The 26,276-nt window shown below is 61.6% G+C and overlaps 1 protein-coding gene across 1 annotated transcript; it reads left to right on the top strand.

The window, feature by feature from the left end:
• The first annotated feature begins 4,935 nt into the window (after positions 1 to 4,935).
• Positions 4,936 to 24,251, top strand: GRK2 (G protein-coupled receptor kinase 2). Its single transcript, XM_082343017.1, has 21 exons — positions 4,936 to 5,301; positions 15,363 to 15,439; positions 17,346 to 17,419; positions 17,551 to 17,652; positions 17,740 to 17,814; positions 17,940 to 18,001; positions 18,788 to 18,839; positions 19,087 to 19,178; positions 19,490 to 19,589; positions 19,675 to 19,753; positions 19,842 to 19,972; positions 20,181 to 20,275; positions 20,348 to 20,455; positions 20,662 to 20,728; positions 21,044 to 21,144; positions 21,748 to 21,814; positions 21,897 to 21,992; positions 22,229 to 22,391; positions 22,553 to 22,689; positions 22,779 to 22,892; positions 22,972 to 24,251. The coding sequence occupies exons 1-21, from the start codon at positions 5,189 to 5,191 to the stop codon at positions 23,134 to 23,136; spliced, it is 2,070 nt and encodes a 689-aa protein (XP_082199143.1). The 5' UTR covers positions 4,936 to 5,188; the 3' UTR covers positions 23,137 to 24,251.
• The last annotated feature ends 2,025 nt before the right edge of the window (positions 24,252 to 26,276 follow it).

Genomic DNA, 26,276 nt, shown 5'->3' with positions numbered 1-26,276 from the left:
CAGTAAGTGTCAGTGTTTATTATTATGTATGGTTTGCCCACAGATTCACTGTCTCTCTCTACGTTGGATCCCCAAGGCCAAGCACCAGTGCCTGGCATGTAGTAGGAGCTCAACAAATATTGTTGGATAAGTGAGTGAGTAAATGAGGTGAAGTCCCAGCAGCCTAGCCAGAGCCTGGCACTGTCTGAGCCCCGGACATCAAAGAGGTGGCTGTCCACTTTAGGCAGGAGTTTCTCCCGGTCAATCTGCACACCCCTGGTGAGGTGTACAGATTGGGAAGCCCTCAAGCTCATCCTCCTGGATCTGCAAACCCCAGGATGGAGACGAAGAGGTGAAGCCCCAGCAGGAGGAAACTTGGACCCCTGGGCCTTGGCACATGCCAGTCCTCACCCCCAAACTCACTCATGCTCACATGCATACAATGTCAAGTTCAAGACCTTCCCCAACTCTTCCCCTGACTCTCTTCTCCTGAGCGCCCCATCTCCTCACATTATAGCTCTTGCCAGGTTAATTAGAGGCATTCATTTAGGGGTCTTCTTCCTCACCAGACTGGGCCACCACTGAATACTGTTTCTCCTTGTGGCCCTAACTTTGTGCCCAGCGCCATGGTGGGGGTTGAAGAGTGCACCAGTGACCACAACAAACGGGGGCACCCGGGGAGAGCCCCCTGAACAGGAACTATTTTTTTTTCACTAAGAATGAACAGGAAGTTTTCAGCCCTCGGGATGCAGGGTGAGCAGGAGTCTTTCTTGCCGGAAAGGAGGGAAAGGAAGGTCATTCCAGGCAAGGGGAATTCTAAAGTCAACACCCAGAGGTGGAAATGAACTTGGCTTGTTGTAGTGACAGAAGGAAGACCAGAGAGACTGGAGAATAAAGGGCACAGGGAAAGGCAAGTGGACTGAGTTAGATAGATGGGCAGGAGCCAGACTGCAGGTCTCACAGGCCACAGAGAGGGGTGGGTTTTCTCCTAAGTGCAGGGGTGGTCACTGGAGACGGGGTTAGATTTAGGCCTGTAAAAATTCTGGCTAGAGACTTCCCTGGTGGTCCAGTGGTTAAGACTCCACACTCCCACTTCAGGGGGCCCGGGTTCGATCCCTGGTCAGGGAACTAGTTCCCGCATGTTGCAGCTAAAGATCTCCGCGTGCCGCAGCTAAGACCCGCCGCAGCTAAGACCCATCGCAGCCAAAATAAATAAAATAAATAAATAAATAAACAAATAAATAGGGACTTCCCTGGTGGCGCAGTGGTTAAGAATCCACCTGCCAATGCAGGAGACATGGGTTCGAGCCCTGGTCCGGGAAAATCCCACATGCCACAGCGCAACTACTGAGCCGGTGCTCTAGAGCCCGCGAGCCACAACTACTGAGCCCGCGCTCCTAGAGCCCGTGCTCTGCAACAAGAGAAGCCACCATAATGAGAAGCCCGTGCACCACAACGAAGAGTAGCCCCCGCTCACCACAACTAGAGAAAGCCCGCGCGGCAACGAAGATCAGTGCAGCCAAAAATAAATAAATAAGTAAATTTATTTATTTAATAATAATAATAAATAAATAAATAAACAAAAAAACTCTGGCTAGAGGAGAGGCAGGGAGGAGGCTGGTGCAGGCATCAGCGCCAGGCAGCGCCAGGTGATGGGACTCAGATCGGGTTTAGCAGGGCACAGTGGAAGGATTTGGGGTGACACACCAGGTAGTCGACAGGACAGGCTAGATGACAGCATGTGTATGTGGGGGCGGGGGGGGGCGCGGCAGAGGCAAGTGAGGGAAGAGAGGAATGGAGGATGACTCCTGGGTTTTTTCGGAGGACGAAGGAGCCACTACTGAGATGGGGAGGCGAGAGAGGAGCAGGTGGGACCAGGCTGGGTGCGGAGCCAGAGCTCAGTGTGGGACGCGTTAAATTTGCAACACCTATTAGTCATCTGGGCGAGATGCTAGGTAATGATGTATCTGCAGTCCTGCCAGCTAGGCAGAGATGGGGTTCCACTCCTCATTCACTCCCAGCATTCCAGCCAGAGGCTGGCACGGTCTAGGCACCAAAGTTGGTTGAGAACGACTGAAGCCAGCCTGAAAAGACAAGTTGACAATCGACCCTCCCTCAACCACCAGAGGGCAGCACTACCCAAAAAAAGCCTCCCTAGGCCCGCGCTGGGACCAACCTCTCCCCAGCCCAGGGCTTCCAAGAGCTGCTTTCCAGGGTCCCAGGAATCAGTGAGGGGTGCCTTGGAGACTCTCTCTCCCCCCGCCCCCTGTCTCTCTGTCTCTCTGTCTCTCTCCCTCCCTCCCTCCCTCCCTCTCTCTCTCCCTCCCTCAACCCCAGCTTCAGGCCTGCCTGGGTTGCCGGTTGGGCAGTGGCTGGGAAGGGCCTTCTGGGCTTTCAGGTGGTGTCCGGGATGTAGGGCCACCTCCGGGAGCAGGATGGCTGGCTTTTCAGAATTCATGGGGACTCTGGTCTGATGAGTTCTTTGGACAGGATGTTTTAAATAGGAGTGGTTCCAGAAACCCCAGGTGGCCGTAGTTAGAGTGCCGAAGAGTTAGGGAGAGGTGGGAGGAGAGGAAGTTAGAGGCCTTCTGGCGCATCCTTCTGTGCCTCTGGCCGTCTTCTGCCCCAAACTCCATGTGCCACCTTGGGCTGTGGAGCTCATTCACTCAGTCACTCATTCATTCATCAAACACTGACTATACCTTTCTGTGCCAAGTCCCATGGTGGGCACTGGGGGCAAGAGGTGAACTGGGAGCTTCAGTTACAGTGGGAGGAGGTAGGAACCCTTTTTCTATACGTTAGCATTTCTAACATCAGGACGCATTTTCCAATGGATGCAAACATTTAATACAGCTTCACACACACACATCCCACCCCTCTGTCAAAAACCTGAAATGATGCATCTTGCAGTTGATGATGTTTTCAAATCAAGGAAGTAGACAGTAAGTGCAGAACTGGAGATGAACAGAATTGGAGGCAGGGGATTGGGGAAGGCTACCTGGAGGAGGTGGGTCTTAATGGATGAGCAAGAGTTAGCCAGGGAAGAGGGCACACAGAGTGCTTCCAGACACAGGGCGGAAGAACAAAGGCACAGAGGTAAAAACTGATGGGTAGGCAGGTGGGGGGACCCCAGGCATAGGGGATGGTGGCAACACAGGCCTGAGAGGGGAGCAGGACCCAGTCATCCAAGACCTTGACTTCCAGGTTAAGGAACTTGCTCACCTGATCTGCTTTGGGCAGAGTGGGCCCCCTCTGATTTCCCACTCTCAGCAGCCCCAGAAGGCCGGGAGTACTGCTTCTCAGTGCTAAGCAGGCAGTAACCCTATCAGATCTAGATTTGGGAGAGGCATTTCTGGTCAGGGCCTGCATCAAGGCAGCAGCTGTGGGGATCCTCAGAAGCAGACAGGTTTAAGAAGATTCTTATCTGGAGGCCAGATAAGACGGTGTGGTGACAGATTAGGGAAGGGGGAGTTGGAGAGCCAAGGATGATGCCTGGAGTTCCAGCATGAGTATCTGGGTGGATGGTGGTGTCGCCCACTGACGAGGAGACCTCACCATCCTGATGTGCTCTGGTTCCAGGCTCTGCCGAGGCTGATCTCAGAAGGTAGCCTGAGAAGTGCAAAGGGCGGGGGTGGGGCGTGGGGATCCTATGCTTTGCAAAAGGGTTCTGATTACTGGCCCACCAACTGGCATGAGGCTTTGGCTCCATGTGTCCAGGACTGGGAGGGGATCTTGTCACCTTGGAAAGCAGAGAGAGGCTCTCGAGGGCGTGTTGAGTAAGGGGTGCCGATTTGAGATACATGGATCCCCCCCACTGTGGGCTCTCAGCAGAGTATGTTTCCCTTGCCAGGCAGTACAGTGACCCGGGTGCCCTCCCAGGCTGAGAGAGGTTTGAGCCTACTTTGTGGAATCATGATGATTCTTGTCCGGGGCGGGGAGTGGTGTTGGTGCAGGGTCCTTGGTCCTGAGTGGGAGTCCTGGGGGCCTGGATTGGGTCTGGAGCAGCAGGAATGGGGATTGGGACTGGGGTAAGCCTGGAGTCTGACTGCAGTTGTCAGGTCCCGGGTCCATGGCGGCCTGTTAAGGGTTCTAGGTCCAGTCTGGGTCCTGGTTGATGTCCTGGTCCTGGGTCCGCGTCCAGAGTTTTTGGTGTTGGGTCTAGAACCCTGGTCTGGGATTGATGGTCCAAGCCCAGGTCTGGGTCCTGCCCCTAAGTCCAGGGTTTAGAGTCATGGTAGGGGTCTGAGTCTGGGGGTGGAATCAAGGTTGGGGTCAGTAACCAAGATGGGATCAAGGTGGTGGTCTGTGGTTGGGATCAGTGTTTGAAGTCATGGTCCAAAATCTGGATCTGGGGTCCTGTTGCGGGTCGGGGGTCAGTGTCAGGATCTGGGTTTGAAGGGGGTTGGGCCCAGGGTGGTGATCTGAGGTCATGGTCAGAGTCTGAGGTTGTGGTCCAAGGTCTAGGTCTGGGGTCCTGTTTAGAGTCTGGGGTCAGGAATGTTATCCGGGTCTGGAGTCAGGTTTCTGACTCTGTCCAAGGTCAGGGGTCAGGGGTTAGAGCTAGAGTCTGAGATCCAAGTCCCTGGGATCACGTTCTGCAATGGCAGTCTGGGGTCACAGCCATGGTCTGTCGTGGAGTCTGGGATCCGAGTTGTGATCTGAGTTGTGGTCAAGGTCTGGGTCTAGGGTCTTCTGTCCAGGGTCCCTGTCGTGTTCTAAGTCTGGGGTCAGAGTCATGGCTGGGGGTCAGGGTCAGAGAGCCGAGGACCTGGTTGGGGGCTGAGGCGGGGTCTGGGTGCCGCGGGGGTCAGGCTCGGTCCAGCCCGCGCGGCCTCCAGGGGGCGCCGCCGCCCGCCCGCCCGCCCGCCCGGCCCCTCGCGGGCTCGCTGGCGCTGTGCGCGGCAGGCGGGGTCGGAGGCGGCGGCGGCGGCGGCGGCGGCTCCGGGGCGCGGGCGGCGGCGGCGGCGGCGGCGGCGGCGGCGGCGGCGGCGGCCCGACTGCAGTCCCGGCGGGAGCCGAGCGAGCCGGGGCCGGGCCTGAGCCGGCGCCATGGGGCGGCGCCGCCTGTGAGCCGCGGCGAGCGGAGCCGCGGGCGCCCAGCGGGGCCAGGCAGGCGGCGGCGCCCGAGGCCGACGGAGCGGCCGGGCCGGGCCGAGCGCGCCGAGCGGAGCGGAGCCGAGCGGCGGGAGAGGCCGCCGCCGCCGCCAAGATGGCGGACCTGGAGGCGGTGCTGGCCGATGTGAGCTACCTGATGGCCATGGAGAAGAGCAAGGCCACGCCGGCCGCGCGCGCCAGCAAGAAGATCCTGCTGCCCGAGCCCAGGTGAGGCGGGCGCCGGCCCCGGCCCTCCGGCCCCTCGGCCCCGCTCCCCGAGCCCCGACCCCGCAGCCCCAGACCACCCGGGCACTGGCCCCGAGACCCCCTCTGCCCCGCCAGCTCTCCGCGTCCCGCAGCCCTGACCGGACCCCTGCGCCCCAGGCCCTGTGCACCTGAACCCGGAGCGCCCCAACGCCGGGGCTTTCCAGTTGCACTGGCTCCCCGACCCGCTCAGTGCCCCTGCCCTACTCTGCCGCCTTTCCCTTCACACACTCTGCCTGGCCCCCTTCTCCGTCAGCCCGTCGCTCTTGCCTTCTTCCCCAGGGCCCCTGTGCTCCCCTTCCTCCTCCTCCGGGTGTCCCCGGGTCCCGTGGAGTCCCCTCCTCTGCCTGCCCATCTACCTGGCCTGACTATATCGCCCATCCTTTCGCTGCCCCTACTCTCAGCATCCCCGCCTTGGGGTTCCACCACCCCCGCCCCTGGCTCCCCTCGGGTGGACACTTCTGTGAGGTTTGGGGCAGACAAGTCTTCCCGGATCTTCCCCATTCTTCTGGCGGGTCACTGGCCTGGGGTGGGGATTGAGAGTGCTTTGGGGGCCGGGGTAGCGTGGGGAGCAGGGTATGGTGTGCGCCACATCCCTCCGTCCCTCTCCCCTCGAAGCCCTCCTCTGCTGAGGCCCGCCTGTGGTGCCCCGTGGGTGCTGTTTGCCAGGGGACGTCCCAGTACCCCTGCAGCAGCTGGACCACAGCTGCCACCTCTCTGTGAGGTAACTGATATCATTGCACCTGATATCCAAGTTTCAGCTGTTCAGGATTTGGGCACAGGAGTGGACTGGATACGGACAATAGCTGAGGCTGTCCAGCGTTTTACGGCTTCTAGAGTATTTTCCCATTGCCTGAGCCTCACAGCAGCCCATGGGCGGGTAGGTCAGGTGTGGTTTTGTCCCCGTGGAACAGGTGGGGAAGCTGAAGGCCCAGAGGTGAGTGGCCTGCCCAGTGTCACCGGCATCCAGGGTGGTGGCTGGCCACCAGATTGGGGCTTCCGGCTTCTGGTTTCACACTGTGTCCACCACTGTGGTCTGAGCCAGGGGGCCCTGGCCGTTCTGCATCTACAGGAGCCATGTGCCCACCACGATCTCTCATGCTGAGTAGTGAGGCCAGCCCCAGAAGCTCCTCCATCCCTGCCTGAGAGTTGCCATGCTGGTTCCCTGCCAGCCCAGGAGCCTAGGCCCATCCTAGCTCTCTTGGTCTAATCATGTGACTTTGGGCAAGTCCTTTCCCATTTCTGGGCCTCGGTTTTCTCATCTGTGAAATGTGGATGGTGTGAAATGAGGACCGTGACTCTGTGGCACCCTGAGTGTTTGAAGCGGGACCCAAGGCTGCGGCGGTGGGGAGGGGGTGCGGTGCCCACGTCTCTGGTGCCCTCCTCTGTGACCTGTTCTCTGGGTTTCAGATTGACTGAACACCAGGCCTGGGAGAGGAAAATTGGCCTGTGTTTTGAAAAGGCCGTTAGGGCCCTTTTTTTCTAAGAGATTTGCAATCAGATTTCTCAAAACGGGAACCAGACTGACTGTCAGCTGCGGGCTGTCCAGGGAGCGGCGACGACAGTTAGAACAAAAATGAGTTCAGAAATGACAAAGCCACGAGGGAGGAAATGGGGGAGTCACCCTCTGGGGCTCACAGCGGCTCTCCTTGGTGGCTGTGGCCTCGAGACCCTCTGGCAGTTTGGACTTCTGCAAAGTATGAGGCGGGGCCTTTTCTGGAACTCTCTGCGTTTGGGTAATCTCGCCCCAGAATGCATTGCTCCTGATGGGGCCCCGCCTTGGGTTGGTGCTGCAGGTGTTAGAACCGTGAGCAACAAGATGTTCCTCTTTTCCTGTCCCCTTTACATCCGTGATATTGATGGTGGTGATAGGAATAATGGTGGAACTTATAATTATTTATTTTTGACCTTTGTCATCTCAGTCGATCCAAAAACCAACCTGTGAGGTTGGCAGGGCCATGCCTTGCATGTAGTAGTTGCTCAAGAAACATCAGGACTGTGTATAGTGTCTGAAACCAGGTGAGCTGTGAGTTTTAGGGGAACACAGCAGGAGACCAGGAGCCAGGTGTCATGGGTTCTCAGGTAGGGTCACCGTCTGGCGGCGCCGCATTGGGCAGATTGCCCACACCTGTGAGATGGACCAGAGGCCCTAGCAGTGACTGTTAGTGAGCTAAGGCCGGGGAGGGGCCTAGGAATCCAGGCCTCCCACCTCGGAGGATATGCCACCCTTTGTTTGATGCTTCGCCCACCCCCTGGGTCAGATGTCTCCTGCCCTGAAGATCATTATGACTGTATCTTACGTCTGCCTGGCACTTCCCAGTTTGCAAAGTGCTTTTTACTCCATTTTATCCTTTTCACGACTGTGGGAAACAGGCATGGCAGGTGGTATTTTCCCACTTAATAGTTGAAGCAACTGAGGCTGGGAGAGGGGAAGAGACTTGGTCACGGAGGCGAGGTGGCACTTGAACTTGGGGTCTCTGGACTCCCAAGTGCTCTGTCCCTGCTATACATCATTTCTTCCACACACCCCTCTGTACCTCTGCTCTCAGCCCGGTCCTTGTTTTGTGGAATGTGCCAGCTGGCACCCCTGGCCCGGAAGCACAAGGGCAGCCCCCGGCACCATCAAGGCCCAGCCCCTCGCCGTCGGCTGGGACAGAGCTGGGCTGCTCTGGTAAAGCTAGTGCACGGAGGAGACGGCTCCACGCCTGGGGTCACGTCTTCCCCTCACCCGCGAGGTCACGGCCAGGGACGAAGGCCGCGGTTTGTCTATGACAAGGTGCCATTTGGAGTCGTTCCCACCTTGGGGTGGTCCCTCTTGGCAGCCTCCCTGCGGCTGGTGCCCAGGTTGTGGCTTGGCCGGGAGCTGGGGCTGGCATCACAGCTCTGACTTCTGAGCGCTGCGGAACAGGAGCTGTTGGGCACAGTGCCACTCTGAGTTGGCACGGGGGCCTTCCCTTCTGTCACCCTATAGAACCCGAGGAAACAGACCCATTTCTCGCGCTTCTCATGGAGAGAGGCAGCTGTGCAGCTGGAATCAGGAGACCGGCTTCTAATCCCACCGCAGTCCCAGCTCACATGGGCCCCAGCACGTCCCTTATGCTGGCCCAGCCTGCCTCCGTTTCCACCTCGGTAAAATGAGGGGCTGCCCTTCACCGGTGAGCTCTCCGCTCCTTCGGCCCTCGGGGTCTGTGGTCTGGGCCTCTCCCTGAAGGAGCCGCTGTCTCGCTTTCCCAGCAGCGGCAGCAGTCCTGCAATTAGCGTCATTTGCTTCATGTGACCACGGAGGCCTCGTGTAATTAATCTCTGGGCTCCTGGCGGAGGAGACCGGCCTGGGCGGTCCCAGGAGATGTCCCTGCCCTCCCTGGTGACAGTGGCAGCCCCAGCGGCAGATGTCAGAGCCGGGTGCCTCTTGCAGCCTCCCATTCTCTCGGCTCTTCCTTTCCTGGTCCCTCCCCCACCGTGGATTTCCTCCTTCCTGCCCTTTTCTGGCTTCCCCGTCTCCCAGACCCGCAGCTCTTCCTCCGCTGCTTCTTCGTTCCTGTTAACTCTTTGCTCCCAGGACTTCCTGCCCTTGATTTGTGGAGAGGGAAGAGGTGCAAGGAGTGGTTTTCTCCCTTCCTTCTCCTTCCAGTTCTGCATCACCAGGAGAAACCCTGCTGTTTTCAGCCTTTATCCCTTACCCAGAACTTTCCACTCCAGTAGAAGCGTTCTCCGCCCCCGCCTCCCCCCACAAAACAAGATCCTCTTTTGGGCAGTCATTCCCTCTGGGCCTTTGAAGCCCCCGCGTTCCCCAGGAATGGGTCTCCGGGACATCTTTTCCCATCTGTTCTCCTTTCCAGATCATGGGGTTTCACATTTTTGCCATTAAGTTGCTCGCCCGCCTGCCGTTCCCTCAGTAAAAGGATTTGAAGGGCGCGTGAGCATGACAGGTTGGAATCCGTGTCGGGGAATCTGGGCTCTGTCAACCCAGGAAAAATGTGTCCTATTAATGCACGATTAATTCCTAGTAGTAAACTCCCGGTGACATCAGGTGTAGGCAGGCTCTGCAGCGGTGTTTCCTGCCTGCCCCGGGCACCCAGGGAGGCTCTGCAGGGGGGCCGAGCGCTTGGGAGCCGGTGGGGTCAGGCTGCGTGCACACGGCTGGTGCTTCCAGGATACTACGCTCCCGCCTCAGAACAGAGAGCAGAAGCCACGAGCACGTGAGAGTCTTTGAGGAACGCACAGCCTCCAGCACACCTGCCCTTTGTTCCTGTGGCCCCGAGGGGCCAGTGTCCTCTGCTGGACACATAAGACAGAGTCACACTCGAGTTCTCACTAATCTGTTTCAAACAGGAGGTACTAAAAATGAGGCGTTTGGCTGCAGCCTTTTCTGAAACAATAACCTGCCCTCTCTGCATCGCTGCTAACAGGGAGGGTAGCGTCTCCGCGGGCCAAAGAGCGGGGTTTCAGAAGTGGGTTTTCAGGTGTGAACGTGTTAGCGGCTCTGTTCTCTGAGCGGGGAGTTCTCTGACTCTGGAGGCCATTCTGGGTTTGGGGTCGGGGATAGCCCCCTTTCTGGGAGCTGCAGGGCACGGAGCCCTGGAAGTTGTTCTGGGTTTGTTCTGAGGTGATGGCAGCAGTGAATTGTGGGGGGTAGAAGGCGTGATGTGTGACAAGGCCGCCGGAGTGCCTTTTCCCGCACATCCTGCAAGCTGTCACTTTGTGGCCACCGTGCCCTGGGGAACCTGGGTCGCTGCGGACATTCGTGGTGGGCTCACGTGTGTGGTGCGCCGTGCTGTCATTTTCTCTTCCCTGGCCCGGGACTTGCTCCAGAGTTGGCCGTTTGGGTTGGTCTTTCCCATTTGGTGTGTGGCCCTGTGTTCGAGCTCAGAGGATGTTGTCAGCCCCAAGGAGAGTCATTGAGAAATATTAATAAGAAGCCCCAGGGGACTTCCTTGTGCTGCTGCCACCTCGGTGCCAGGTTTCCTGGAAATGCCACGGAGGAGCGCCCCCGCCGCGGCTGCAGCCTCTGATCTGCTGGCTTAACCGTCGTCGTCTCCCAGAGTGTGACGGTTCCCGGCGTGGCTGCACCAGACCCGCCAGGCCCAGAGTCCCCGGGCCAGCTTGCACCGTCCTGAGGTTTCGTGGCTCTGGCATTCCTGTCACACGGGAGCACAGGGACCATGGCCCTTGGCCAGCCAGGTGCCGGCCAAGGCTGCCCCCAGCCTGATGGGCTCCCACAGCCACTGGCAGTGGGTGGAGGGCAAGGCAGGCAGGGCACGAGTCCGGGGTCCCCTGGGACTCTGCACCCAGCTCTCCGGCAGAGGCTGGGGTAGGCCCTTGCCTGGTGGGAGGCCCTTTCTCGGGGAGGGCTGGACATTTTCTGGCCACTAACTTGGTTGGGACTCAGGGTGAGCTACTCAGCTTCTTCTGGCCTCGATTTCCTCACCATCAAGATGAGTGTTTGCTTCTGACCCTGCGGTCCCGCCCGGTCCATACAAGCTACGGTCTGTGACCCTGAGTGGGTGTCATCTGTGAGGCCCGTGTGCCACAGAGTGAAGGACTTAGCTTTCCCTTTGAACCATGTGGTGCCGGAAGGTGCCGGAAGTCCTCCCCCTCAGCCCTTACCCCCTCCCTGCCGTCCCATCACCCCAGCCCGCGCTCTAGGCTGGGAGGGCGGAAGTGCTCTCTCCCCTGGTGTCAGGCTGGGCCTGCTCCTCGGAGCAGCTGGAGCCAGAGTGAGCAGCACTGGCTGTCGGGCAACGGGGCCGGGCAGCTCCTGCCAGGGGGCCCTTGCTCCTTTGGCAGGGCAGGTATCGGGCTCTGCCCACTGGGGCCCCCAGGCTGTGCGGCACGAGTGCGTGAGGCTGGTCTGTGAGCAGAGTGGAGTGGCGGCCGCTCAGGCTCGGGGGTGCTCGTGGGCCCAGCCGCGGGGCGGGCTCGCCAGTCAGAGCCCCACCCTCTGAGGACGCGGCAGGTGTGGGGCTGAGACCCGAGCAAGACTGGGGAGCTTCTGATCACGTTCCAGAAGGAGGCGCATGCTGGGGGTTCCGGCAGGAGGGCTCCCTTCAGGAGAGGGAGGGAGCTGATGGCCCTCGCAGCAGGGCTGCGTTCTCCTCTTGCTGTGTCCTCTCCGCCTTTTTCAGTGGCCAGCTCAGTGTTGGCCATTCAGCATTTGTTGACATCCTCATTTTACAAGTGGGGAAACTGGACATTTAAAGTCTGTGACTTGGCCTGGCCTCAGGGAGGGAGGTGGGGAGGGCCATTTGGAGCCCAGGCCTGGGTACCCATCCGACTGCAGCAACAAAGGCCACTGAGGCCGTTCCCCGGAGGGGCTGGGTCCTTCGGGGGCCGGGGGTGGGGCTGGGGCGGGGAGGGTGCAGATACTGGGCTCTCCGGACAACCTGGAGTCCATCTGGGGACCACGTGCTCCTGGATATCAGAGTCGTTGACCTGGGCGGGGACAGGAATGCTGCTCTGGGCCCGCCGCCACTCAGACTCCACCAGCATCAGGGAGAGGGGGGCGGGAGATGAAGGTGACCCAGCCCAGGAGGCCGCCACCGCCTCCCGTGCCAGCCTGTATTTGCCACCCTGGCGGGAACATCCCCCATAACACACTTCTCTAACCTGCCAGCTCCCTGGGCCCCAGCCCCGTGGGAACGGACAGGAAACCCTAACGTTGCGGCCTTGGGGGCCTCTCCTTCAAGGACTCCGCTGAGTCTGACCTCATGTTGGTTGGGGGGGGGAGGTGTTTATTTTATTTAGAAAACATTTTTTTCTTTTTAAGGAAGAAAGTGGAAGTGCTGCGGGCTGGGAAGAATGCTGTGGCCATCCACCCCGTGCAGCCTTCCGAGGGAGGCAGGGTCTGGTCGCTGAGCAGCGCGGAGCCCGGGCCTTTCCTCCGCACCCTGGGCCGAGCGGTGGGAGAGCCCCCAGGAGGGGAGGAGGCCCGCGCCGGCTGCGGAGCCTGGAGAGGAGACACCGGCTCTGCTCTCTCGCGGGCAGGCCCTCTGCGAGCGCGTTTCCCGGCCTTTGCACGTCCAGCCCCCGAGCCCCGCGGCGGGAAGTGGCGGCACTGCTCTGGGCTGGGCATTCCCATCGCGCCGCCTTGGCTGAGCTGGCGCCAGTCTTGCTGGTTCAGGGGCAGGGGGCTTCCCAGTGACTCTTGCAGGGGCCACGCCCAGCTGCCCCATGGGGTCATCTGACAGACCGGAGTCACCCTGTCTGTCACCTGCGTCTACCTGTCTGGGCGTTCCCTCTGACCATCCAGCTCCATGGAAGATCGACATTTTGTGATATTTCTTCCCTCTTTATTGCTTTGTCCACCTCCCAGGAGAAATCTGGCCCTCGCAGGGTCCCCGGGCTCCACACCCCTACCTCCCGGCTGCCTGGTCTCCTGACCCTGCTGAGCCTTCACTACCTTGGACTGGGCCCACCCTGCTGTGCTCGACCCAGCACACCCCCCGGCCTGTTTCCCTATCCGAACGGGAGGCCCCAAGCTGTCCCTCGCAGAGCTGGGAGCCCTGAGAGGTCGGCACAGACTGCGCCCCACAGGCTCCCTGGGCTCCCTGTCTCCAGTCCGCAGGCCCCAGGGCGGGGGCTGTGTCTTGCTCAGTGTCACAGATTTTTTAGCTTCTGATGTGTGTGAAGTGCATGAGGGACTTGGGGTCTGGTCTCCTCTCCTGAGTCCCTGGGTGTCCCACGGGGCCAGGGAGATGTGTCCTTGATGGTGGCTGGGGGACGTGAGCAGGTGTGTGGCCCCCAGGAGGGGAGGGTGTGCCAGCGTGGCTGAGGGCCACGTCGCGGCCTTGGGGTCCCTGCGGTTGTGGAGGGCGTCCTCACTTTCCGGGAGGGAACCGGCTCTGCCGTGGTAGTGCAGGGCCACTGGGCCGCTGGCCCTCAGCTGGCGCTCTTCTCTTGTCGGCTGGAGTCACAGGATGGGGACACAGTAGGGCTGTCCAGGTCATCGGCACCCTTCTTCCTGTGGAGACAGTTTTCGGAGGAGGTCACGGCATCTCCGAGCGTCTGGGGGGAGGGGTCACAGCTCCAGGACTGCTCACACCGGCTCTGCCTGCTTCCATGTTGTCTTGCGTGGCCCGAATGCAGACAAGGGCCCGGGAGGGCCAGGGTCTGGGCCTCCACCCAGACCACCTAAGAAGGAAAGTGCTGAGCAGGACAGGGCAGGAGTCGCCCCGCCTGCGAGCCCAGGCCAGGGGTTGGGCGGCGTCTGCTGGCTGCACTGGCCCTGCCTGGAGCCTTCTCTCCTCAGGCCCCCTCTCTGATGGGGCCCAGGGCCTCAAGACCCCCAGCTGGGCTCGTCAGCTCTTCTTCTGTCCTTCCATCCATCCATCCAACAGGCGAGCCTGCTCCTGCCCCACCTTGTTTCTTCCCCTCCTTCCCGGCCCAGTGTCATCAGCCACCTGGGCTTCCTCCTGTGTGTGCCCCCAGCAGAGTCTGTCCGCTCCCCCGCCGCCCTGGACCGAGCTTCCCAGGTGTTGTCCGCTGAGCCTCCTCCCTGCCCCGTGGCTCATCCCTGGCTGGGTCTTCCCTGCCTGCCCCCATGCCCACCCACCTGCCCTGGGCTTTGTCACCTGGTGACATACTGTTTGCATTTGAGGAACCCAGTGAGGTTCTGCCTTCTCCACACGGCCTCTGCCAATGACCCGGAACATTCTTTCCTGCCTGAGTCTCCTCCAGATGACGGGGCCCCTCTCAGGCTTTGTCTCATGCTGTCTAATGTCACAGAACCACCGGTGCAGGACTGGGAGGGCCTGCCTGGGGGGTCAGGGTTGTATGGCACCTTCCAGTAGGTGATGGGCAGCAGGACCCTGTGCTGGGCTCCAACAGGGGTGCGGGGATACAGAGAGGTGGGCACACAGAGTCCTCTTCATCCGTGGCCTGCTGGCAGCCCCACGTATCCTGAGGTCTGTGGGCATCGCACGGGCTCAGGTGTGACCGCCCAGCACGGCCCTCAGCATGGGCAGCTGAGAGCACTGAGGAGCCCAGGCTAGTGAGGTCCAAATGGGACCACAGCCGGTTGGCAGGGCGGGACTGCAGGTGGCCCAGGAAAGGAGAGGAAGGGACAGCAAGAGGTGACTGAGGCGTGAAGCGTGGCCAGGTGTGGCTTTCCCAGACAGCGCTCGGCGGTGGGGGGAGGTAGCCAGGGGCGGGGAGTGTGGGCTTGGGCTTCCGTGGTCACAACAGCGGCCTCTGCTCCGCTGCCCTCCCAGGCGACCCAGGGGCAGGGGTTTTTACTTCGGGTATCAGGGACACGGGAACTGAGGCTTGGCTTTTTTTTTCAATGTTGGGGATATAATTCACATAACATAAAATTCATTATGTTAAAGTGTACAATTCAGTGGATTTTAGTACATTTGCTGTGTTGTGCAACCTTCACCACTACCTGATTCCAGAACATTTCCATCACCTTATAAAGAAACCCTGTGCCCATTAGAAGTTATTCCCCTTTTCTTCTCCAGCCTGACACTCACTAATCTGCTTTCTGTCTGTAGATTTGCCTGTTCTGGAAGGGTGGTATAAATGGAATCATATAATATGTGGCCTTTTGTGACTTTCTGTTCACTTAGCAGAATACTCTTAGGTTTATCTATACCGTGACGCACACGTACACCAGCACTTCACTCCATTTCCTGGCCAAGTAGTATCCCATTGTCAGGATGGGCCATATTTTCGTGACCCATCATTAGCTGATGGGTGAGTCCTGGCTTTTGAGGTTTGGCCAAGTTCCTAAAGCCAGACGAGGCAGCGCTGGGACCAGGCTTCTGAGCACCCACCTGCTGGTCACCCTAGCTTTGGGGGACAGAGCCTTGGTAGGCAGGCACAGGACTGCTCAGGTCCCTCTGGTGTGGCCATGGTCAGGTCCAACAGGGGTGGCTGCCTTCTTGGAGGGAGCGATGACACCCACCAGCAGTGCCCTCCACTCTGGATTCTGGGAGAGGAAGCAGCGACCTTCCAGGGAAGCAGGGCCAGCAGGCCTGCCAGGAGCCTTGGGGGCTCCAGGTCACCGCGGCCCCTGTGTCTTTCAGCATCCGCAGCGTCATGCAGAAGTACCTGGAGGACCGGGGCGAGGTGACCTTCGAGAAGATCTTCTCCCAGAAGCTGGGTGAGTACGGTGGGGACTCTGCCGGCCCTGGGGCTTCTGCCACTTGTCCAGCTGCCCAGGCCGGGGGATGGGGGCAGGAGGACGCCGGGGCCACCTTCCTGGCCCCACCCCAGCTGACTGGGCTGTGCTCCCCTCTCCCAGGAGGTTTGGCCTCCCAGCCACCGGGGCAGGGGGCAGGGCAGCCAGCCAGCCCCCCGGTGGCAGCAGGGCGGTGGCAGCAGGGCGGTGACGTAGTGCCCTCCCAGCCCCTGGCCGTCGGCCCTGGAGCCCCCTGAAGGGGCGGGGCCAGCAGTCTCCCAGGGCCGCCAGGGAAGTTCCTCCTTTGGGGTTTGTTTTTGAGAGTTGCAGCTTCCCCTTGGTGCAGGCACAGCTGCTCGGGGCCGTTGGTAGAACTGACAGGAAGGGGCGGGGCCCTTCCTGTGGCGCCCGCCGGGCTGTGGTCGCCCCCACCCCGCCCCCACGGGCCCTCTTTGTGAGCAGCCTGCTTTGGCCGGCCCCTCCGTTCCTCGTCCTCAGTGCCCGTGTCTTAACAGGCATCGTGGGTCCACCCCACGGACCTGGCACACAGGGAAGGGTGAGGCGGGGCTCAGGGAAGCAGGCTCCGGCCACACACAGCTCCGGAGAACGGAGAACGGGATCTCGGCTTTGAAATGGGAGTGGCCCGGCCTGGCAGGATCGGGCGTTGGAGGTCAGGCTTAGCGAGTCAGTGTGTCGGGAAGCACGCAGTGTGGGTCCCCTGCCTGTGCTCTGTGACCTGGCACCTTGCTTCACCTCTCTATGAGTCTCACCTGGGAGCTAGGACTCAGGAGCCCCGCTGCCCAAGACTGTTGGAGGGCTGGGTGAGGCGGTGGCAGTGAAAGCCCCTGGCCCACTGGGAAGGCCTGGTCACAAGTTACTAAAGTCACACTATCGAAAGGCCAGTCTGCCCTTACCAGAAGTGCTGGCCGTGAGCTGTGGCAGAGGTGCCCAGGCAGTGGGGACAGTGCCCCCAAGAGGTGTGGAAAGCCACCCAGCTCGAGCCTGGTCACCCATGTTGGGCTGGAGGGAGTAGAGACCACCCTTCCTTCTGCTTTGCCCTCCAGGGCTGCTCTGGGGCCAGGCTTCCGGCCCCCACCCCTGGGGAGGATGAGGCCTAGCCCACGCAAGGCCTCCTGTGAGCCCTTCCTGCAGCCCGTCTCACCTCTTCCCTTGCCCAGAGGCCCATGCCCTTTGAGGCCCCCTGCACCAAGGCCACACTCTCTGGCCTGTCCTTCCCAGGACCTGCCACTGGACAGAAGGGCCCTGAGTTCTACTCATGCTGCCACACACCGCCTGCCTGACAGGTCTCCCTGAGCCTCGGTTTCCCCAGCTGGACCTGCCCTCCCTGTCTGCCTGTTTCTCGTGGCTGCTGTGAGAATCAGCCAGATGTCGGAGGGGGGTGTAAGGCCCAGGGAGAGGGACAACCCCCCCCCGCCCCCCGCCCGGAAGCTGCCTTCCTGCCCCCACGCAGCAGCCCTGGCCTGGGCCGGGTGGATCTCACTGCCCCTGCACAGCCTGACCGGTGGGTGTGTCGCCCTCCTTGAGGAGCTACAGGCCCCAGACTGCAGTGAGAGGGTGGGGGACCTGGGCGCCAGAGTCTACTCCCCACCTCTGCCTCACCAGGGCACCTGTCACTTTCCGGCCACCATCTGAGGAAGCAGATTCTGAGAGGGGTAGAGATGCAGGCGCCCCGACCCCGAATCCAAGAATCTTCGGTTGGCGTCAGCCTCCGAGGCCACCTTGGCCAGCCTCTGCCTGGGGCAGAGATCACCTCTGCCACCTCCTTGGCCAGTTCTGCCCAGGAAGCCCCAAGCCCACCCCACCCTCCATGATGGGCAGGCCTCTGCGGGGTGTGTGGCTCGGCGTGATGCACAATGTTTGCTTTCAGGGTACCTGCTCTTCCGAGACTTCTGCCTGAAGCACCTGGAGGAGGCCAAGCCCTTGGTGGAGTTCTACGAGGGGGTGAGGCTGGGCTAGCCTGGCCACGCTGTGCGTGGAGAAAGGGGCAGGGCTTGGGCTGCTTTCGCTGAATCTGTAAGACACCCCCGCACCCCGCTGGGCCAAAGCTCACCTGCGGGGATCTTGTCCTCTAGATCAAGAAATACGAGAAGCTGGAGACAGAGGAGGAGCGCCTGGCCTGCAGCCGGGAGATCTTTGACACCTACATCATGAAGGAGCTGCTGGCCTGCTCACACGTGAGTGCCCGGGCCCGTGTGCCAGCGCAGGCGTGGGGACGGGAGGGGCGGACCCGTGGAGAATGAATACACCTCTCTCTTCCCCAGCCCTTCTCGAAAAGTGCCATCGAGCACGTCCAGGGCCATCTGGTGAGGAAGCAGGTGCCTCCGGATCTCTTCCAGGTGTGTGCTGGGCTTTTCCCCGCTGCCGCCCAGCCCAGCCGGAGTCCCCCTTGGGCAGCACACGTCCCGGAGCCTGGTCGGCTCCCGCTCTGGCTCAGCCACCAACCTCCCGCTTCCTCCTTTAGCCATACATCGAAGAGATCTGTCAGAACCTCCGAGGAGATGTGTTCCAGAAATTCATTGAGAGGTGAGAGTGGGGTGTGAGCGGCAGCAGAAAGTGGGGAAGAGGCGCTCTGAGAAGGGGTGTGGATGGCGCGGAGGAGAGAAGCCAGCCTGCTTGAGTCCCCAGCGCGCGGGCCCCTGGGGCTGTCTACACGCCAGCGCGGGCAATCCTAAGAGGTCACCTCTCCGACACTCCCGCCCCATCCTTCTCGGCACCAGGCACCTCCAAGCCTGTCCAGGGAGGGTCGAAAGGGAGCGAGGGACCACCCATGCGTCTTCCCTCCCATGGACTGTCTAGCCCCTCGCTGGGCCCGTTGGGGTTGAGAAGCATCAGGCTGGTGGTAGGGATGGGCACGAGAGGACACACTGCCCACCCCGGTGCCCACTGTGGCCTTCACGGTGCGTGGGAGTTGTAGGGAGATTTCAGCTCCGTGCAAGGAACAGCTTTCTCAATGTCCCAGCTGCCTCGTCATGGAGTGGGGGCTCCACAGGGAGTGAGTGGTGTGTCACTGGAAGTATGCAAGCAGGGACGGGCTGAGCACTGTTGTGGATGTGGTAGCAGGAAGTCGGGGTCAGACTGGAAGACCTCACCCCTAAGCTTATCTCATCCCAGCAGGAACCTGCAGACAGACAGCAGCGCCAGCATTGGTGGGGCTGGGGGCAGCTCGGGCTGGCAGTCTTCCTGGGCAACCCCAGAAGAGGACACTGAGGCTCGGGAGCCCAGGGAATGGTAGTGGGTGAGGCCGGCTCACCCCAGCATCATTTCACTCACTTCCTAAGGCTCAACTGAGCCTGGTTTCTTCTCTCGCAGCGATAAATTCACACGATTTTGCCAGTGGAAGAATGTGGAGCTCAACATCCATGTGAGTGGGCTGGGTGGGCGTGGAGAGCCCTCTCCCTGCTGCTCCTCCCCAGGGACCCGGGCCCCAGGGCTGGGCCAGGGCTGGGGAGGCCAGGGGAGTCGACCCTTCAACCCCCAGGGGGTGGCTGTGGGGTTGGTGCAGGAGCCCAGCGGGGACAGCTCAAGGCAGGGAAGCACATGGCGACGGTGGCCCCAGGGCGGGGCCCAGGCAGCCTGCAGTGACCCCGTTGCTGCCGCCGTCCCCGCAGCTGACCATGAACGACTTCAGCGTGCACCGCATCATCGGGCGAGGGGGCTTCGGCGAGGTCTACGGGTGCCGGAAGGCCGACACGGGCAAGATGTGAGCACTTGGTGGCATGCCTGAGGGAGAGGAGGGCCACGGGGGGTGCCCTGAAGGCAGGTGGCGGGGCCCTGAATGGGCAGGTGTCCGCAGAGGGCCACACACGGTTCTTGCTCTGGTACCCGCCATGGCCCCTGGAGCCCCGGCCCGCCAGCACTTCTGCCCTCTCTCTGTCTCTGTGTGTCATACGCTTGTCGTGGTGTCTAGTCTTCCCCAAAAGGGCCCTGAGGACTGCCCGCCCCACCTCGCCCCTGGGGCCCTGCACTGCAGGTACCAGCGGACCGCCTGACCAACCAGCCCCTCCCCCGCAGGTATGCCATGAAGTGTCTGGACAAGAAGCGCATCAAGATGAAGCAAGGGGAGACGCTGGCCCTGAACGAGCGCATCATGCTCTCCCTCGTCAGCACCGGGGTGAGCGGGCAGCTGGCCTCCAGCTCAGCCTCTGGCTCCGAACCTGGCACAGCCTCTGCTGACCTCCTCTTCCACCCCTTCCTAGGACTGCCCGTTCATCGTCTGCATGTCGTACGCGTTCCACACGCCAGACAAGCTCAGCTTCATCCTGGATCTCATGAACGGTGGGTGCCCGGTCTGGCCCCAGGTGGATCTTGGGGCTGGGGGCCGGGGTGGGAGCTGAGCACCCCCCTGATCGGCTGCTTCCCTCAGGCGGAGACCTGCACTACCACCTGTCCCAGCACGGGGTCTTCTCCGAGGCCGACATGCGCTTCTACGCGGCCGAGATCATCCTGGGCCTGGAGCACATGCACAACCGCTTTGTCGTCTACCGGGACCTGAAGGTGAGGCGCCCCGCCCTCCTCCCAGCACGGCTGCCCCCGTTCCCAAGACAGGCCCGGCCCGGCTCCTCGCCTCCGTGCCCCCGACCCAGGGCCCTGTCCCTGGACACCCATACCCTCTAGAGCAAAGACAGCGCCCCAGCTGGCGTCTTGCCTGGCCGGGCCCTGTCCTGAGCTGCTCGGGGGACGGCTCACTGGGCTTCCTCCACAGCCGGCCAACATCCTGCTGGACGAGCATGGCCACGTGCGCATCTCAGACCTGGGCCTGGCCTGCGACTTTTCCAAGAAGAAGCCCCACGCCAGCGTGTGAGTGCCCCAGCCCCCTCTCCCTTCCCGCCCCCTCCACCGGACCCACTCACGGCCTCCTCGCTCCCACAGGGGCACCCACGGGTACATGGCCCCCGAGGTTCTGCAGAAGGGCGTGGCCTACGACAGCAGCGCCGACTGGTTCTCGCTGGGCTGCATGCTCTTCAAGCTGCTGCGAGGGTGAGTGGGCCATCCCAGGGCGGGTGGGACAGGACAGAGACAGGCTCTTCCCCAGGCCAGGAAGGAGGCGGGGGGGTAGGGGGCCCACTGCTGCCCGGGCGTTAGGGGTGGCACCATCCCTGGCTTTGGCAAGGATCGTTCATGCTGCCTGCCTCAGTTTCCCCATTCCCGTCCTCTGACCTTGGACTTCGGCCTTTCTTGCCCAGGCATAGCCCTTTCCGGCAGCACAAGACCAAAGACAAGCATGAGATCGACAGAATGACGTTGACCATGGTGCGTGGAGGGTCCCAGCCCGGGGAGGCTGGGCGGAGTCCATGGGTGGCCACAGTGAGGCTGGGGTCTCCTGCGGGCATCAGGGTCTCACCGGCCAGCAGCCATCTCCAGCTGCTTAACCCCACTCTGGCCTCCTTCCCTGTAGGCTCTCCTCTCTCTGTCGTCAGAGCAGACATGCCTGCTAGGGACCAATTAGGAAGCTCTCCCTCTGCTGGGGCCCTGGACCCTCCCGCCCCTGCCCCAAGCAGCCTCAGGAGCCCCAGAGCTGGGATGGGGCCCGGGCCTCTGCCAACGTCCCCCACCTCCTCCCTGCAGGCTGTGGAGCTGCCCGACTCCTTCTCCCCCGAGCTCCGCTCCTTGCTGGAGGGGCTGCTACAGAGGGACGTCAACAGGAGGCTAGGCTGCCTGGGCCGAGGGTGAGTGCCTGAGACCAGGGCCATTGTCCCAGGCCTTCCCTCCCTGCTGGGCCCTGGGTGGTGTCCACACTGTTGTGTCCAGGCCTCTGCAGTGGGCTGCTGGGCCAGTCTGCCCGAGCCTCTGCCTGTGCCCCTAAGAAGACAAGGCCTGTGTCCTATCACTGGAGCCTCCTCCATGGTCCCAGCCTCCTTTGAAGAGTTCACAAGCTGAGGCGTGGCCAGCCCTGCCCAGTGTTCTCAGGGGGAGGGCTGCCTGCCGTGCAGCTGCTGGAGGTGGGTGTGGACCAGCTTCCCGAGGGGCCTTGTAACACAGATGATGAGGACAGCAGCTTTCTATGTTTATTAAACATTTACTAAGCGCTGGGCATGATGTTGCAAGATTCACAATATTAAAACTCACGCCAGCCCTACGATGTGGGAACTGCTGTTCTCCCCATTTTAGAGATGGGGAAACCGGCTGAGGTTTAAGGAACTTGCCCAAGGTCGCACGCAGAGCCAGAGAGTGGCTGAACCAGGAGTTAACCTGGGCCACCTGCCCCACAGCCCAGGCTTCGCCCCCCGGCCTGGGTGGTGCCGAGCCCCGATGACCCGCTCTCCCTGCAGGGCCCAGGAAGTGAAGGAGAGCCCCTTCTTCCGTTCCCTGGACTGGCAGATGGTCTTCCTGCAGAAGGTAACAGCCTGGAGGCCGGGGCCGGGTGGGGCCCTCTGTAGCCCCCGCCCCGTGCTGATGGTCAGCCCCTGTTCTGCTGCAGTACCCTCCCCCGCTAATGCCCCCACGAGGGGAGGTGAATGCGGCAGATGCCTTCGACATTGGCTCCTTTGATGAGGAGGACACAAAAGGAATCAAGGTACTGGGCCTTGCCTGGCCTCTCAGCCCTGAGCTCTGAGCCCAGCCCGCTGGCATCCTCCTCCCTCCTCTGCCCCGTGAGACCCCACGCCAGCCCCGTCTGCCTGTTGGGCCTCAGGCTTCTCCTCCCCAAACATCCTTGGGGGCGGCGGTGGCACCAGACCCCCCTGCCCTGGGGCCCTGCGGCCAGGCAGGCCTGTGGCTGATGGATGTCTCTTCCCTGTCCCTGCGGTGAAGTTACTGGACAGCGACCAGGAGCTCTACCGCAACTTCCCCCTCACCATCTCGGAGCGGTGGCAGCAGGAGGTGGCAGAGACTGTCTTCGACACCATCAACGTTGAGACGGACCGGCTGGAGGCCCGCAAGAAAACCAAAAACAAGCAGCTGGGCCACGAGGAAGGTGAGGGTCAGCGGCTGCCGTGGGCGCCCAGTGCCTGCTTTAAAGATCGGAAACAGGCTCAGGTTTCAGCCAAGGTCACAGCCAGAGAGCAGCCGACCCAGGATTCAAACCCGGGCGGAGCGGGCTCGGCTGAGTCCCCCTCTCTTACTCTCTTGCATCAGACTACGCCCTGGGCAAGGACTGCATCATGCACGGCTACATGTCCAAGATGGGCAACCCCTTCCTGACCCAGTGGCAGCGGCGGTACTTCTACCTGTTCCCCAACCGGCTCGAGTGGCGGGGCGAGGGCGAGGCCCCGGTAAGGAGCGGGCCGGGGCCGGGAGCCCCTGGGGTTGGCGGCTGGCGGGGCCTGTCCCGCGCCCTCACCGCCCGCTCCCCGCCCTGCAGCAGAGCCTGCTGACCATGGAGGAGATCCAGTCGGTGGAGGAGACACAGATCAAGGAGCGAAAGTGCCTCCTTCTCAAGATCCGCGGCGGCAAGCAGTTCGTCCTGCAGTGCGACGTGAGTGGGGGCCCGGGCGGTGGGCGGGGACAGAGCGGCCTTCGGGGGCCCCCCCTGACAGACCTCGGGGTGTGTGCAGAGCGACCCCGAGCTGGTGCAGTGGAAGAAGGAGCTGCGTGACGCCTACCGCGAGGCCCAGCAGCTGGTGCAGCGGGTGCCCAAGATGAAGAACAAGCCGCGCTCGCCCGTCGTGGAGCTGAGCAAGGTGCCGCTGGTGCAGCGCGGCAGCGCCAACGGCCTCTGACCTGCTGCCGCCACCCGCCCGGCCGCCCTCCTGCCCGCCTGCCTTTTATAAACCTCTAATTTATTTTGTTGAATTTTTATTATTTGTTTTCCCGCCAAGCGGAAAAGGTTTTATTTTGTAATTATTGTGATTTCCTGTGGCCCCAGCCTGGCCCAGCCCCCAGGGAGGGGCCCGCTTGCCTTGGCTCCCGCTGCCACCCACCCAGCCACCCTCGGCCCCGCCCCCAGGGGCCACCCACCCCCGGTGTCCTGCCGTGCAGGGAGAGCAGCCGCCCCCAGCGGCCCTCCTGCCCCTTCCCCAGGGATGGTGCCACGTGGAGTTGGGCCACCTCCAGCTCTGTGCCCACAGCCCAGCTGGGTGGCCCGGCGTTCCCCAGCCCAGGGGAGGCCACAGGGCAGGGATGCTACTTGAATTTTCCCACCGCGGCCCCTCCTGTCACAGGGACACAGCCCTGCACTGACGTGCCCTCCAGCTAGTCGGTAGACAAGGGAGCCCGTCGTCTCCCTGACCCCAGGGCCTCCCACGTGACTTAGGCTCCTGCACCCTTTCTTGGGAAGAGTCCCCCGTTCCCACCTTCCCTGGACACCACGGGGCTTGGCCAGGAGGTGGCGTTGGCAGCGGCTGCTGCTGCCCTCACCGAAGCCCCCTCTTCTTCCCACCCCAAGCGCCCAGGCTCAGGGACCACAGAAAGGCACCTGTGGATTGTGCCGCACTGGCCTCGCCTGGCCCCGAGCCCCCTTTCCCTGGGCTGGGCAGGGCCTCTTCTGCCCAGGACCACAGGGGGCCGGCCTGGGCTGGCCGGGCAGCACAGTGAGAGGGGGCCGGGTGGGGCAGCCCTCCCCACGCCAGGCCGCTCCGTGCGCGCCCCCGGCCGTCCAGCCCCCAAGCCCCGTGTCCCGTCAGTGCCACTGCCCACAGGGCGCCACCTCGCCCGCAGCATGCCCCCTCATGCCAGTCGCTGCCGTGTGTGGTGTCGCGCCCTCTCCCCTGGGGCTGGGTCAGCGGGCCCTCCCCTCCCATCTACTCACCCCCCGGGGCGTTTCTTTGCCGATTTTTGAATGTGATTTTAAAGAGTGAAAAATGATATACGCGTTTTTATAAAAAATGGTGCCTGACTCCTTGGCTGTGTCAGACTCTTTTGTGCCCGACGGTCATTTTCAGTCTCCACGGGGCTGGGGCCTGAGGAGAGAGGGTCTTGGTGGTGCCAGATCCCCTCCACCTCCACGGCAGGCATCCACAGCCAGCCCAGGCCCAAGCACCCCCGGGGTGGGGAGGGGCTCCCACTCCACCCCTCCCACCCTGCGGGAGCAGAGAGGGTCTTCCGCCCACCGCCAGGGAAGCAGGAGGAGGTGCCTGCCGTTTGGTGCTTGGTGTCATGTTTGGACTGACCGAGCCCACCTGGCCCTCCAGGACCCATGCTGAGGACACCCCTGTGGACAGATGAGCACCTCTGCCCTTGGGGCCACACCGCAGGCTCTGGCCTTAGTCTTCTCTGGCTTTGGTTTCACCTCTGGCCTTGCTGTGCAGCCTCCAGTAGAGGTCCCTGAAGCCTGAGGGATAGCCCAGCACCAGGCCTCATGTACCCAGAGGCTCTGTTCAACTTTCTTTTCCCCAAGTCCCTGCCATCCGGGCCCCCATGGGTGATGTCGCTGCTGCCCGCTCCATGCAGGACTCTGCTGGCAAGGACTCGGCTCCACGGAGTCTCTGAGGAAATGGCTTTTGAGCTGGGCCTCCAGCATTGGGGTGGAGGAGGTGGGGATGCATTTCCGATGCAGGGAAGGGCCCGGCAGTCAGGAGTGGCTCAGGTTGGCGGGAGCACTATGGGAAGGAGCTAGGCCTGGGAGGCCCTGAAGGCCAGGCTGAACCCACCCCAGAGCCCAGGGGCACTTAGTGACTGCACGACGAAGATGGGAATGGAGATGGAGTCTGAGCCTGGATAGGCTCTGGGGAGTCCTTGAAGGCTCTGGACAGGGGCTGGGTGATGAGAGCTGGCTGTAGAACAAGTTGCTTGTTACCACGTGCAGGATGTGTGGAAGGAGGTGAAGGACAGGAGGCAGGGAGACTGGTGAAGGCACTGATTCTGTCCAGGGAAGAGATGTCATAATGATGGTGGTGGTAAAGGAAGAGATGCAAAGGGGTCAGATGGGAAGAACGTGGCCCAGTGGGAATGGGCGGGACCTGGGGACGAGACAGAGGTGGGAGTCCAAAATGGCACAGCAGGAGGCCCGTGCTGTCACTCAGAGTCACGACAGCCAGGGAGCAGAGCTGGCCGGAAGGGAAGAGGGTGAATGTGGCTGCATCTGGTTTGGAACCTGCTGATGGATTGCATGGGACATCGGGCACGGAGGTGTCCCAGAGGGAGCTGAAATGTGGTCCTGGAGGTGGCATCAGGGTGACAGTGGGAACAGACAGGCTTTCAGCTGAGAGAAGACCGACTGGGAGTCGGGGAGGGACAACAGGGGCCCCGGGAAAGGGTTGAGAAGACAGTGGAATTAGGAGTCAAGGGCTGGGTGGGGGGAGTCGTGTCCAAGGCCGCAGAAACCAGGAGAGGCTGGGCCTGAGACAGTCCCTTTAGATTTGGGGTGAAGAGGGCTTGGAGACAGGGTAGCCCCTTTTAAGGAAGGTGGAGGCTAGAGCAGGCTGCAGCAGTGGCAGCCGGCAGGGACTGATTTTAGAGTTCTGGACGTTCAGAGGCCTTTAAGCTGTCCTAGACCCAAGGACATTACAGTGACCTGATGACACCACAGCGTAGGGTAGCAAAGTGATCCCAGAGAGCACAGGAGCCACATGGCCACAGTGAGAGGGCAGGGTGAAAATGGCAACTAGGGCCTCCCAGCCCAGAGACGCAGCTCAAACACCTACATCAAACTATCTGGTCATTTTTTAAATAGGGAGACTGAAACTAGAAGGTCAGCCTTGGCTGCCTCACCAAGTCCAGGACCAAAACCCAGGCTAAGGCCAGGGTAAGGACACCAGAGCTCAGCCAGCGGAGGCCTGCGCCCTGGTTCCGGTGTGGGTGGAGGGGCTGGCCCTGATTTCGAAACTCTCCTTCCTCTCCTGACACTGGCAGCAAAGTGCAGCCTCTGCAAAAGGGATGCACGCGGTGGATGAAAGCAGCCACTCACGGTGAACAGCCCTCC

This window comes from Balaenoptera borealis (genome assembly GCF_965194805.1).
Source record: "Balaenoptera borealis genome assembly, chromosome: 11".
Classification (NCBI taxonomy): Eukaryota; Metazoa; Chordata; class Mammalia; order Artiodactyla; family Balaenopteridae; genus Balaenoptera; species Balaenoptera borealis.
Note: the sequence above shows the minus strand (reverse complement) of the source record. Positions and strands in the feature narration are given on the sequence as shown.

What these genes read in the sequence shown, in the direction of transcription:
- GRK2 (XM_082343017.1), top strand. Translation starts at nt 5,189, where the DNA reads ATGGCGGACCTGGAGGCGGTGCTGGCCGATGTGAGCTACCTGATGGCC. An exon ending in ATGTGGAGCTCAACATCCAT is followed by an intron (nt 18,840 to 19,086) that starts GTGAGTGGGCTG and finishes CCGTCCCCGCAG; the next exon opens with CTGACCATGAACGACTTCAG. An exon ending in AGATGGTCTTCCTGCAGAAG is followed by an intron (nt 21,815 to 21,896) that starts GTAACAGCCTGG and finishes GTTCTGCTGCAG; the next exon opens with TACCCTCCCCCGCTAATGCC.